The sequence below is a fragment of the Crassostrea angulata genome, chromosome 7, assembly GCF_025612915.1.
Source record: "Crassostrea angulata isolate pt1a10 chromosome 7, ASM2561291v2, whole genome shotgun sequence".
Taxonomy (NCBI): Eukaryota; Metazoa; Mollusca; class Bivalvia; order Ostreida; family Ostreidae; genus Magallana; species Magallana angulata.
The window spans coordinates 49,767,878-49,780,507 of NC_069117.1; the positions used below are offsets into that span (position 1 = coordinate 49,767,878).

Below are 12,630 nucleotides of genomic sequence, written 5' to 3' on the forward strand. Positions count from 1 at the left end.
CACATTAATATCAACAGAGTCCCATGCCACTTTAATACGTTTTACATTGTTCCGATATTTTGGAAATGACATCATAAAGCTGATTTAATTAGGTCTAGTGTTGCTCAGGCGAGCAATGTGGCCCATGAGCCTCTTTTTTACCTTTTAAAAATGATACACTTAGCAGCGTATTTATACAAAACTTTGATGTGTTCACCATGAAAAATTTGATAATTGGAAAAGTTTAGAATAAAGTAATAAGAAATTTTCAACATGTCGTAAACAATATATCTTCTCATATATGTATTTATATGTAAGGCATATAAAATAAAACAATGATGATTGAAATAAATAACCCGTGACAAAAACTCAAAACAAATACTAGATATATGTGTTTTTCAGCACGTGCTTCATATTAATGGCAACTTTTGTGATTGGCATTCGTAATTAGTAATAGTCTTAAATGTAAAGCACTAAAAATATGCAGAATTACCATTGTGTAAAATACCAGAGCTGTTGGAATGTTGGTGTTTGAATTGTGTTTACGCAAGGTTGTACTTGTAAAAGTACTATTCATTCTTTCCTTGATATTGTTTTAGATATTTGTCAATCTGTAAAATCGTTCTAAACATCTTGAGAGTTAGACGGAAATAAACCACCCAAACGGAAAGACAAACGACTGTCTGTGTTTATTACAAAATCTCATCAATACATCACACTGGGTGAACACTTGGAACTTTGGTTCAGTGTTTTAACACTTTTTGTGCGATGAACCTTATTCCTTTAAAAATATACTAGTACTTTATATGTGTAACTGTTTGGATTCGTTTTCCTTAACAGATTTTCTTCTAATTAAGTTGTACAGCATGTAGGAAAAGCACTTTATTCTTTTACAAAAAATCTTTAATGGCGTTAGAAATTGATTCCTCTATATTTAATGTTACGATGAAATTTAAACGAAAACTGAACGTCCTTATTGTTCTTATTTGTGAAATATATCAATTAAACTTCGTCCAGATAGGAAAGTGGATACAAAGTATAAAGTTTGACACAAAGCTTCACCTTATTATATCAATTGTCGATGCTTTTAATGAAATTTCAATTCAGCCATGAACAACTTTGTTAGACTGTCTATTTTCATCAATTTAGGTATGTATTTGAAAACTCAATGGTATTATAACTTACAGAAAATACTTTAGACATGCAAAAAAGTTAAAACAATTTAGCATCATGTATGTGGATATAATTGCTTTTTATGTCTTCTTCAGTGTCGTTGGTGAAGAATGAATCAACAGAATGCAGCAATAACACTGGTAATTTGAAAGTTTTATTATGTAACAAGGATTCATAAAACATTTTATATATATCAGAATATTTTATGTAACCATGCAATATGTCATTCATTTTGTAACATCTGTGCATAAAGCGCATACAGTAAAATGTTTTTGAGTGTTTGTATAAATTTTATAGTAGGTACAATTTTTTTTTAAAAATAAGAATACATTAAATTTCTTAACATATCAAAATATATTTTTGTTTTTAAAGTTATGATAGAGCAAAGGACGGTCGGCGATAATCTATCAATGTCGTGTCCATCACAGAATAACCAAATAAGATGGGAACACCACAGCAGCAATGTTTTCTTGAGGACCATTAATACTCCAAATATTACAATATTTATCATTTCCTATTTGGATATTGGAACTTATCAGTGTTTAACTATAAAGGATTCTTGCATTAGAAAAAAAGTTGTTCTAAATGTTCAAGGTAATTTATGGATTTTATTTGTTTAATTCTGAGTTTATAAAGATAGTTTTCAACGATTAGAAAATTTAGAAATGATTTGTTGAAATGAATTGTTAAAATGTCCTTTTCATTTTCAAGACATATTTAAAAAATGTTACAGGACCTCCCGTTGTTTTAAGAACAAAGAAGAACATCGGCATTGGCGAAACAAATATGATTTTAATTGCATCTGAATTAATAAGTTTTCCACCTCCAGACGAGAGAATTACAATCAAAGTATGTGGAGCAGAAAACCAGAGAAAAATGAATGCTATAGAATATCAGTCAGTATTGGTGAACGCAAGTCGAAATAATTCAGATTTTGAAATCACTGGATATCGTATGAATATTACGATCGATCCTTCAACTTTAACTGGAGAAACTCTTACCTGTATCAAAGTATATGTATCAAACAACATTGGGGAAACGGTGTTTAGGTTGTACTTAACCATCGAATTTGATGATTCCGACGACAGAGGGCCATTTTGTGAGCATATTTATTGCTATTTTGTAGAAATATAATCAATTTTGATATATAGATATGCATCATTTTTTTTTTTACAGTTAAATTTCTTCGGGAGAATACCATTTTAGTGTCACTCAGTGGACTAGGACTGCTACTACTGATTATTCTGATTGTACTCATTACTTTGTGCAGGCGTCTTAAACGGGGTAAACCTAATAACGATACATCAGTTTCTATGTCAAACATTTCAACAATTATTCATTTGGCAAAGTATTTTTTATCCGAAATTATTGTGTAGTTCCTATTTGTTATATTTTTCAGTGGAAACAATGAAGTAAGTTTTTAGATATTTTTTCTTTAACGTTTAATTTTAATTAGGTAAATTTTATAAAATGATACTATTTCAATATAGCATGATACACTGTAATATACAGCTTCCTTTAAACCTGGGATATCAACACCAGATCTTTTGTACTGATTTTTGCAGAGTGTCCGAGTCGTATGATTCTTTGAGAATTACAAGACAACAAATCATAATAATAGTAACACTTTGTGGAGGGACACAGAACCAGGTCAAACAAGTTTTGACCCTGATCAAGCCTTACAGTTAAGAGGTAAATGTATTCGACAAGTTATTGAAACGTTTCATAAATGTATATGTACTCTTAATTGTTTTTGTCTTGAAAATATTTTAAGTACAATAGAGATTTAAAACAAGGTTCAAAACATAAATCAAATGATCAAGAACTGGGTACGCTAAGTATAACATATCGGCCCTGTCGAAATGTGAAAAATCAAACACATGATATCTTTAAAATGTTCGCCGGAATAATTCATGTAGGACACCCCATGCATGAAAGTAACTTTCGTTTGCTAAAATTCACGTGCGTTTGGTAATTGTAAACTCCGAAACCGGACGTTGTTTACGGGTTTTGTAAAATATATGGGTTTTTGTAATGTTTGATCTGATATTTCTATAAGGCCGCATTCGAGTACATACACCAATATTTCATAATAGCACAATTTTAGACTGCTTATTAACATAGAAACGGAAAAAAATATGTACAAGACTGCGGCCACTTTCGTTTTTTATTTTTTTTCTATTTTCAAGATGCACCAAAAATGAATGTTTTCATCGGTTAGCTAAGACGTAAGATGAGTTTCTTTAATATGACAATGCCTAAATAAATAATTAACTGTAAAAATAGACTTATGTTGACAATTGACTTTAATTAAAGAAAAATAAAACCGTTCCATGGAAAAATTTGAGTATTTTTATTAGTTTATTAGTCCTTAGACACAGTGTATTTGAATTACTCACAATTACATACCGTGTATTGCAGATAAAATGGTCAACATTGTTGTGTAGTAAAAACAAATATACAATATTGATTTCAGGATGGATATAAGAGGAAATATTTTTTTTAAAAACCTCAACATTTCTTATAATTTGCTATTTAATGAATATAAAGTTATCTGTGTGTCGTTGTACTCTACATAAATGACGTAACAAGTGTAAACAAATGACGTCATAAAGTAGCTGAGAGAGAGAGAGAGAGAGAGAGAGAGAGAGAAGTTTATAATACAGATACATGTAAAATTTCAAAACAGTTTTATTATCAAATCAGAAGTCAGATTCAAAACATTATATTTGTGTAGATTTACATATTTGGTATAAAGTTATTAGAAATATATACTAGTAAATCAGACACTGAATGTTTGCCGATCCTGTTAAAGTAATTAAATCAAACTTTAAAAAAATATTTTCACAAGAAAAATATAAAAGTAATCATATTCCTATATGCATGCATTTAAAGCGCCCAGTATATTTACTAGTACATGGATGTCATTAGTCTCTGTAACGGGACATGTGTCTAGGGGTTAGTCGCGTACATATTCTACAGTATTTTAAAAAATACAACATTTTGCGTAAGAATGTAGGAATTCAAAACTAATGATAGATCTAGCTGTGTTTAGCTTTTTAAATGACAACTTTAATTCTAGAAAATACCTTAAAATATACCTTTTTTACATCGTTTACGGATGTCTTGCGTTAATTACATGTATTTCTTGATCGATCTAAACTATCTATTACTGTAGAATGTTGGTAATAATTGATATTGGGTTATCATTATTAACAAAAAATAATCAGTTCAGATTAAAACATTGTCAAATATATATTCATGTCGCTGGAATATTTACTGGAGGAATTAAATCGCCTAACAGGGGTATGTCCCGATTTTTGATCAATTGATCGATTTCATTCATCTTGAAAAGATATAACTCGCGTGTCTTACTAAATGAACATTAATCAATTAGTAGTCAAGTGTGCATAGTGTTTCTTCGATAAATTTCTTCTAAAACATTCAATCTAAAGCATACCTGTTAACCTTTCAAAGCTGCTATGTGGGAGAATCTCCCCCTTACCAACTGTTTCTATTACTTTTCTTATCGTTTGAAATGACAAAAAGGCCTTTGATTTTCCATCTTAATATAACAAATACAATTTAACTGCTTTATCTTTCAAGCTTACATGCAATTATTTGATACATGTACACTTCAAAATAATTTGAAATAATGACATTAAGTAATTTCAAATTATTTTGAAGTGTACATGCTCCAGCTATTATGGTGTTCCGATGGGGCCACTTCGACTTTCGCCTTTAGGGCAAAGAAGCGAGAGTGTGAAGTTGCGAAGGCGAAATTGCGAAGGCGAAGATGCGAAGGCGAGAGTGCGAAGGCGAAGGAGCGATACCACTATCGCTCTTTCGCAACTTCGCACTCTCGCCTTCGCAACTTCGCACTTTCGCCTTCGTCTTTATTTTATTGCATTCAGCATGAGGTATCGGTCGATTCCAATGGAATCGAATTTGTTGCAGGCACCGTACTCGCCCGAGGTTTGCCGATTAATCTCAGATGTTATTGATACCCATGCGCTATAGGCCATCGTGCTTACTATGAAAGTTTATTAATATTTTACTGTGTTATGTGACATATATGTTTATCGATGCTCACTATGCCTAATCATTATATACTCCTCATAAAATGTAATGTCCGCAATGATGTGTACACATACACTTCCAGACTCCCGTCACTTATCAGCTGTCTGTTTACCTTAAACCAACATCGTGGTTCGAGCACATTACCATTTTAATTTAATTATGCGACATTCCTTTTTCATGCACGGATGACCTGGAGAGGGGCCCGGACCCCCCCCTTTCCCCACGGAAAAATAATTTCACACAGTAATGGATAGAGGGTCGGACACCTCCCCCCCCCTCTCCACCCCTGGAAAATTTAGTATTATTGATTTCACATAGTAAAATTACCAAAAATATGCCTCGGACCTCCCCCCCCCCCCCCCGACTAGTACAATTATCCCTCGGATCCCCCCCCCTTTCCACTAGAAATAATGAAAATATCGATCTGCGCGGGGTGTTGAAAATAAATTCTCAAAAGTTAATCTTCTGCCAAAGATGTTATTTTATACAGCTAAAAATATCTTTAAACGATAGAGAGCTCCAAAAACATAAAAAGGTGAAGGCAAAAGTGCGAAGGCGAGAATGCGAAGTTGCGAGGGCGAAAGAGTGATAGTAGTATTGCTCCTTTGCCCTCGCAACTTCGCACTTTCGCCTTCGCATATACGCGCTTCGCCGTCGCATCTTCGCACTTTCGCTTCTTCGTCTTCGTACCTTCGCCTTCGCAACCTCGCATCTTCGCCCGATCGAAGTGGCCCTATCGGAACACCATAAGCTATATATCGAAGAAAAAAGCTGAATTTTCTACTTCCGTTTATGAATTTATGAACAACAGCGAAAATTAAAATTCATGTCATAAGATACGGTAGCCCTTGAATTATTTTGTTTAGTCGAGCAAGCTTTTTGGAAGGCTATTACTTGTACAGCTTACACTTCTGTCAACACTGGGGAAATAGTATATCATATGCCCAAAACAAGGATGACAGGCACGTGTTATTGCTGTTTTCATTCTCTTGTCTAATCATCTTAAAGAGAGGACAAGCATTTTGGGCAAGTTTATAAGATTATAGGAGTTGACACTGCTGCTGATTTCTATAAAACCAGCGATCAATCTGGAGCGGGCAAAACCTGCCCTTTCAATTTTTTTCAAAAATCCGTCAAACTAGATAATGTAATCATGCAGTTTTTAATTTTTACCTCGGCTTAAAAGCTCTTACAGTAACTTTGAAAGAAAGATGTTCACATGCATTAGACATTTAAATTGATTTTATATATAAAAAAAAATAAAACAAAAAAAAACTACACTGATTTTAGATACATTTTGCCCATCGTCTCATTTTGTACATTTATCTTGAACATTGGGCGTTGTCAGGGGTGCAAGCGAGAGTTGCGTAACACGACCTATGGTGAGAGAATGCAAACTATTATGATGATGATGTATAAATTTATATAAATTGAAACGTAATTAATTCCTTACTGCAAAAGGCAAAGAAATAATGGATTAAATATGTCTTTATTTACATTATATACCAGAGCATCCTTTCTATAATTATTATTTGAAGAACGTTATCAATACATATCATGACGTCATGACGTTTTTTGTTAACTGAATATCTATAAACAATGCTATGTTTAGATAACTATTAAATGGAAATCGTAAAAGATATTTTCAAAAATCAAACTGTTTTGAAACCGGTTAATTCTCCAAATATTTCACTCAAAATGTCATTAACTTTGAAAACAGGGCCGATTTTGCTGCTTACCGTACCCAGTTCTTTGGCAAAGATTTTTTTGTTAATGCATTTTGGTTTATTTTTTGGGTTGCAATGATCAATTATATGAAAAGAATGCTGGAAAATAGTTTGCTAGAACACAGAACTTAGGGTATATTATCCTTTAAAAAATGAGGGTGTTGTTCTATGAAGTTATTATTTGCCAACAAAATTTAATTCTAATTTTCAGAGTGTATAGTTTTCCACAAAGCGAAACACTTAGTGACGAAGAATATGATGATTTTCTATGAATGGGCTATGTCCTATGAGTTCATTTGCTTTTACAGTGCTAGTGTTAAATATATTTTTATTGTTGTAAATATACAGGCGATTGTTGAATTATAAATAAAGCAAGAAATAAACGACTTTTCTAGATTTCATTTCTACATACCAAGGCATCGTTTCTTAATTGAATATTTAGATCAAGTAATAGAAAAACACTTGGTTTTTTTGTTTTGTAACATTTCAAAATACATTTTATAAAAATAGAAAAGATAAGAGTGTCCATTTAACGCACCCTCGTCAAGCCATATGACAACTTTTACTTGGTTTTAAATTGATATTTAATTTTAAAATCACATGAGCTTAAAACAGAGCTTTTCTGATCAAATGTATATATGTTCATCATTAAGAAAACAAATTTTCATTTTTGACTTTTCTCAAGATCAATTTCACAATATTTAGTTTACACAAGTTAGTTAGATTTCAATAGAGGTGTTTTTGAAAGAGTAAAAATGTCGTTGCAAGTGTTAAAATGTTTTACTGCACAAACTTGTGGCGAGAAATATAAACATGTTTTACACAAGCTTTCTTTCAAATGTTAAGATTAAAGAACGTAAATGACCCCCTTGAATCAGAACGGGGTCATAGTTCAATCAAACATTTCTGTAGAAGTACATAACAAAATTAAAAGACCTCTATAACAGCTGCTTTGGCCGATTTTTTAAGCTATTACAGTATCAAATAATTTTCCACAAAAACCATTTATTGTAAAAAGTTATAGACTTACACATATTTAAATTACACCTGCAGAATCGGTTTCCTTTCAAAGATATAAATATTTGAAGTAAATAAAAATAATCTCATTGGACAAAACTACTTGAAACAAACATTTTCAAAAAATCATCTCAAAAGCATCTCAAAAATCCATAAAACGAAATACAAATGAAAAGCAGAGCAACACGGACCTCTAAAAAGATAGAGGTAGGATCATGTGCGTAGGAGGAGTGGGCATCCTCTGCTGACCGGTCGCACCTGCCGTGTGCTCCTTTGAAAAGTACAATTTCCAGTAAAAACGGTGACCTCATATTGTAGCTCGATAATTTTCCTTTATTGAATATTTGCAAGCCGTGCCGATTATTGAATTTTTAATCGTGCAAACTATTACAGTGCCCAAGAAGGTCCAGTGAATTGTGTTCTATCTGGCATTATATAATGAACATGTTTAAACCTTGTTTAAGACAAAAAAACCCCACATAATTTTATAATTGATAACCGCATTTGATTAGTTATGTTTTGTATGTTGCAACGTATCAGTATTGTGGATTTATCTTAAATTCATTGTTTATTGTGTGTTTGTGTTTTGTTGTTGTAGTTTTTACAAATAATGTATTAAATTTATTAGACTTAAATCAGTTCTGTGCTAATAAACTTACGAGCTCTCCTTTTCAAGAATATACAATCTAATATCCATCGTTGTAACCTAGTTAGTAACACCCAATCATGTTTAGCACCCCTTAAAAATTCTGTAGAATAAACTCATTTACAAAAGATTTATTGAATAATATGGATTTTATATTTACATCGACTAAGTAGGAATTCTTCTATTTCTTATTGACATTTAAACATGCAGGACTATACACAAATCTACACAGTCCAAAGCAATTTGGATATTTTTTTTGCGACGTCGCTTCTTCATACCAGCAAAAAGCACAAAAGAATACATATTATGGTTTAAAAAGTCAAATGTCATTTCGTAATTCGTTTGCGCCAAAAACCAAGGAACAACATTATAAAATAGGATTTATTTGATAATGATAAATATAATAATGATATGTGGAATTTTAGGGAAGAAAGCCTATGTTTGCTCTCTTACTAAGTATTAGGTTGACATGTGTAATTAATCATAGTGATATTTAAAACGATTTTTATAAAAAAAAGACTTTGACGTCCGCCTGAAAGATAAAAATAAGAAATGTGTAATAAGACAATTATTGTTTGTTATTCTTTATTCTTACTAAAGAGGTTCGCTCCTCTCTTTTTGGGTAACTGATTTATGTCACCTCTTATCTAACTAATTAAAAATTTTTGCATCATATATTGATTCCATTTGTATATTTATATTTTATGCAATGCCAACTTAACCAATTTTAAATAAAATTGTAAAAAAAAAGTATGTAGTTACAGAGTTTAGTAATGGACTACATTTTGTGGCGGAAGGTTTTCAAGAAGAAAATGAACACTCTTCATAACTCAATAGTTTTAAAGTACTGTTATTTTAGTTTCGTAATTTTCATCACAAACTTAATTTCCAGATAGTTTTTGAATAACGATATATTCATGTTTTAAGCTTATATTTTCTAGAAGTAAAAAAAATAAATAAATTATTATTTTATATAAAATCATTTCATATCGTATCTCAATTTCGGAGATGTGACCCCTACTTTTATATGAGACATTTAATGTATGTTTATTTGTATGTAACGTTTAAGAAAGTTTGCATTACTAATATGTTTTTTTTGCATTATAATTGGATTACTCCAAAATTTTATAACAATCTTTCATTTGCTGTTGCATTCACTACGTACTGGCATTTGAAGCCATCAGTAAAGCAAGGTTTTCAAAACTTGGATATTATTTTTACAGTCACTACATGTGTTCATTTTCATACTATATTTAATCACAACTAAATAATAGTTCAAACTATATATATATGTTTGATTTCTTGCAAAAAGCAACAATTTCAGGGAAAGTGTCATCTCTGTTTGAGACCTCAATCCCCCCCCCCCCACATTAGACAAAGGCCACAAATGAAATAAATGACAATCTTTGGTCCCAATCTTTATATCCAAGATGTTTTTAGATGATTGGCATTACTGGTATTTCAGGTGCCAACCCGTTTAAGTTTATTTATCTTCATAAAGAGGCCAATGCATATTCATATGTCATTTAAAAAGAATAAAATTCAGTCGTGAAGGTTAGATATGATTTTATAAAGCACAAAAAAACTTCCTTGTTGATTTAGGTGGTAAACAGATAAACCCGGTCAGAAAAGAGACTTGAAAATTTAATGTTCTTTTCTAACTTAAATTATGGTTTACCTAAAATTTAGAAGCAATACATATATTGATTCTTTGTTGTGGCTTGTTTTCATTGTTTTGACTACAGAGGGTAAGTAAAACATTTCATATTTATCATGACCAAATATGGATTAGTTTCTTCCTTCTTCGCACAAAACTAGGTCAAACGACATTAAAATACACTAGATATGAATTAAATACATTGAACTTCTGTTTTTATTTTTATTAAGATTAATACAAGCAGTATAAGCAATGTTGATTTTGAAATTATGTTCAAGCTAGGTTTTAAATATATTTCTCCTAAGCATATTTAATTTTTACAGGATGTTTAGGTTATACAGTATACTGTGAGGTAGGAGCTGAAGTCTGCCTTGATTTTTTCAAAAACAACTCTTTTGGCACCTACGCAATCAGAGTTCGAGATTTGCCTTTCTGTTTATCGTATGATGGACAATCGACTTATGTCTTTTCAAATAACTTTGGAAATGAATCATCATTTAACTGTAGCGTTTCTAAAACGATAATGCCAGTGTGCATTGGAAATTTTCAATCAAAAGATGCTGGGATATATTCTTGACATGACGGTCTGACACCTAACAGTAATCTTCTGAAAAGCATTAGAGTGGTTAAAGCAAGTAAGACATCTTTAATTCTTGACACAGTCTTATATATATACAAATGCCATAAGAAAGCAAAAATTACAAGAAATACTGAATCTGATCATTATCATGAGAATGTCAAAGACAGCATATAAATTATCCACTGAGGTCAATATTTCCCAATAAGTCTATAAATCACCATATGTACCATTTTGTTTTCCATTTTCAATTTAAAAATATTTGAACAATAACTATAAACTGCATATTTTGCCGATCACCATTTGTGAGGGTGAGGGTAAGTGAAGGCACATTTATTATTACAATTATCTATGAACTGAAATCCATACAAATCAAACTTAAATTCAAACTGAAAACATAGCTTCAATCTTAATTATTTCTTATTAATTTTATCATCGTCTGAGGAAATGTTCAATTGTTGGACACGCTCAAATATAGTATTGCAATATGATCTGTCTCATGTAACACTTAAAAACTTAATTTAAGTGTTTCCTTATCAAAATGATGCTATGAGAAGGTGTTTTTTTTCTTGCACTGTTAAACAGTATAAATTTGTTTTCATTTCCATATAAATACTATGTTTTAGAAATATGGAATATGATATGATACTTGCACAAATTAACAACTTTCTCTAAATGAGACTTTAATATAACTAAAACTGGGAAATGGTGGCTTTCTTTTTTTCCCCTTCAAATTCCAAATTCCAAATTCCTTTAAATTCCAAATGAACTACAATATTTTATGGTTAAATGTAAGAAGTGTAGTCATAATTTGTATCGTCTATGATGCCTGGTAAACTAAAATGAATACCTAAATGTAATTTTATTTATAATTTATTCTGCGCAACACGCTGCGGTAAATCAAAGTTAGGGGCTGCCCCTCTATCAACAATTAATACAAAATATGACGACCAATATTCAGCGAACCATGCACTGTCTGTCAAAAGTATACGAATGTCATAAATCAAATATATCAATATCGACAAAAATCATTAACAATAAAGAAAAATACAAATGCAACATATGTCCGTACAACACTGTTATTTTTAATCATAAGAGCAACAGTGTCAAAATATAAAAGCAACGAAGTGACAGAAAAAAAAATGTGTTCCACTCCTCTAGTTTCGTTAAGGTGCGAAGAAATACGATAAATGCAGCATGATCCACAGCGACATCTACCAGTACATGTTTAATGAAGCTGATCATCTTTAGCTAAACAAAAAAATCCCCAACCCCCAAAAAACCCCCAAAAAACAAAAGCAAACACAGTTGATGTTTTAGATAAGGGAGTGGCGGGTGGGATGATATATTATTTTACCGCACATAAAACTGAAATTTTGACCACCTAACAGTTAAAGGATTGTTCTAGAAAGGAAGTTGTCGACCGCTTCTTAATACATGCAAAACCAAATTATTTGGAGTTTAATGTTGTGCAATGTTAACAGATAAGTAGTTTAATACCATAAATGTTTTTGTATTATCATCATTCAATTTTTTGTAAAATTGGATCAAAAATGGAAAGGGATTTGACAACTGATAGAGGAAATTCGGACTGGATTATATCTCAAAATTGTTGCTGAAATCTTAATGCTGTGTACTTATTTAGTGCCACTACCATTCATAAACTGTATCTTATTTTTTAAAGTGTTTAATTATTTGTATTATTTTTATAATTAAGAAAATCTCAATCGTAGAGTAAAATTTTATGGGATTTTTCTTGATTTTTCAATAAATA

At 31.3% G+C, this 12,630-nt stretch overlaps 1 protein-coding gene across 1 annotated transcript; it reads left to right on the plus strand.

The window, feature by feature from the left end:
- Positions 1–1,012: 1,012 nt before the first annotated feature.
- LOC128156849 (uncharacterized) lies at positions 1,013–7,352 on the plus strand. The gene is made up of 5 exons (XM_052819159.1): positions 1,013–1,128; positions 1,248–1,292; positions 1,525–1,746; positions 1,886–2,844; positions 7,171–7,352. Exons 1-4 carry the CDS (start codon positions 1,089–1,091, stop codon positions 2,284–2,286), a joined length of 708 nt encoding a protein of 235 aa, XP_052675119.1. The 5' UTR covers positions 1,013–1,088; the 3' UTR covers positions 2,287–2,844; positions 7,171–7,352.
- Positions 7,353–12,630: the final 5,278 nt, after the last annotated feature.

What these genes read in the sequence shown, in the direction of transcription:
- LOC128156849 (XM_052819159.1), top strand. Translation starts at nt 1,089, where the DNA reads ATGAACAACTTTGTTAGACTGTCTATTTTCATCAATTTAG. An exon ending in GTCTATTTTCATCAATTTAG is followed by an intron (nt 1,129 to 1,247) that starts GTATGTATTTGA and finishes TGTCTTCTTCAG; the next exon opens with TGTCGTTGGTGAAGAATGAA. An exon ending in AGAATGCAGCAATAACACTG is followed by an intron (nt 1,293 to 1,524) that starts GTAATTTGAAAG and finishes TTGTTTTTAAAG; the next exon opens with TTATGATAGAGCAAAGGACG.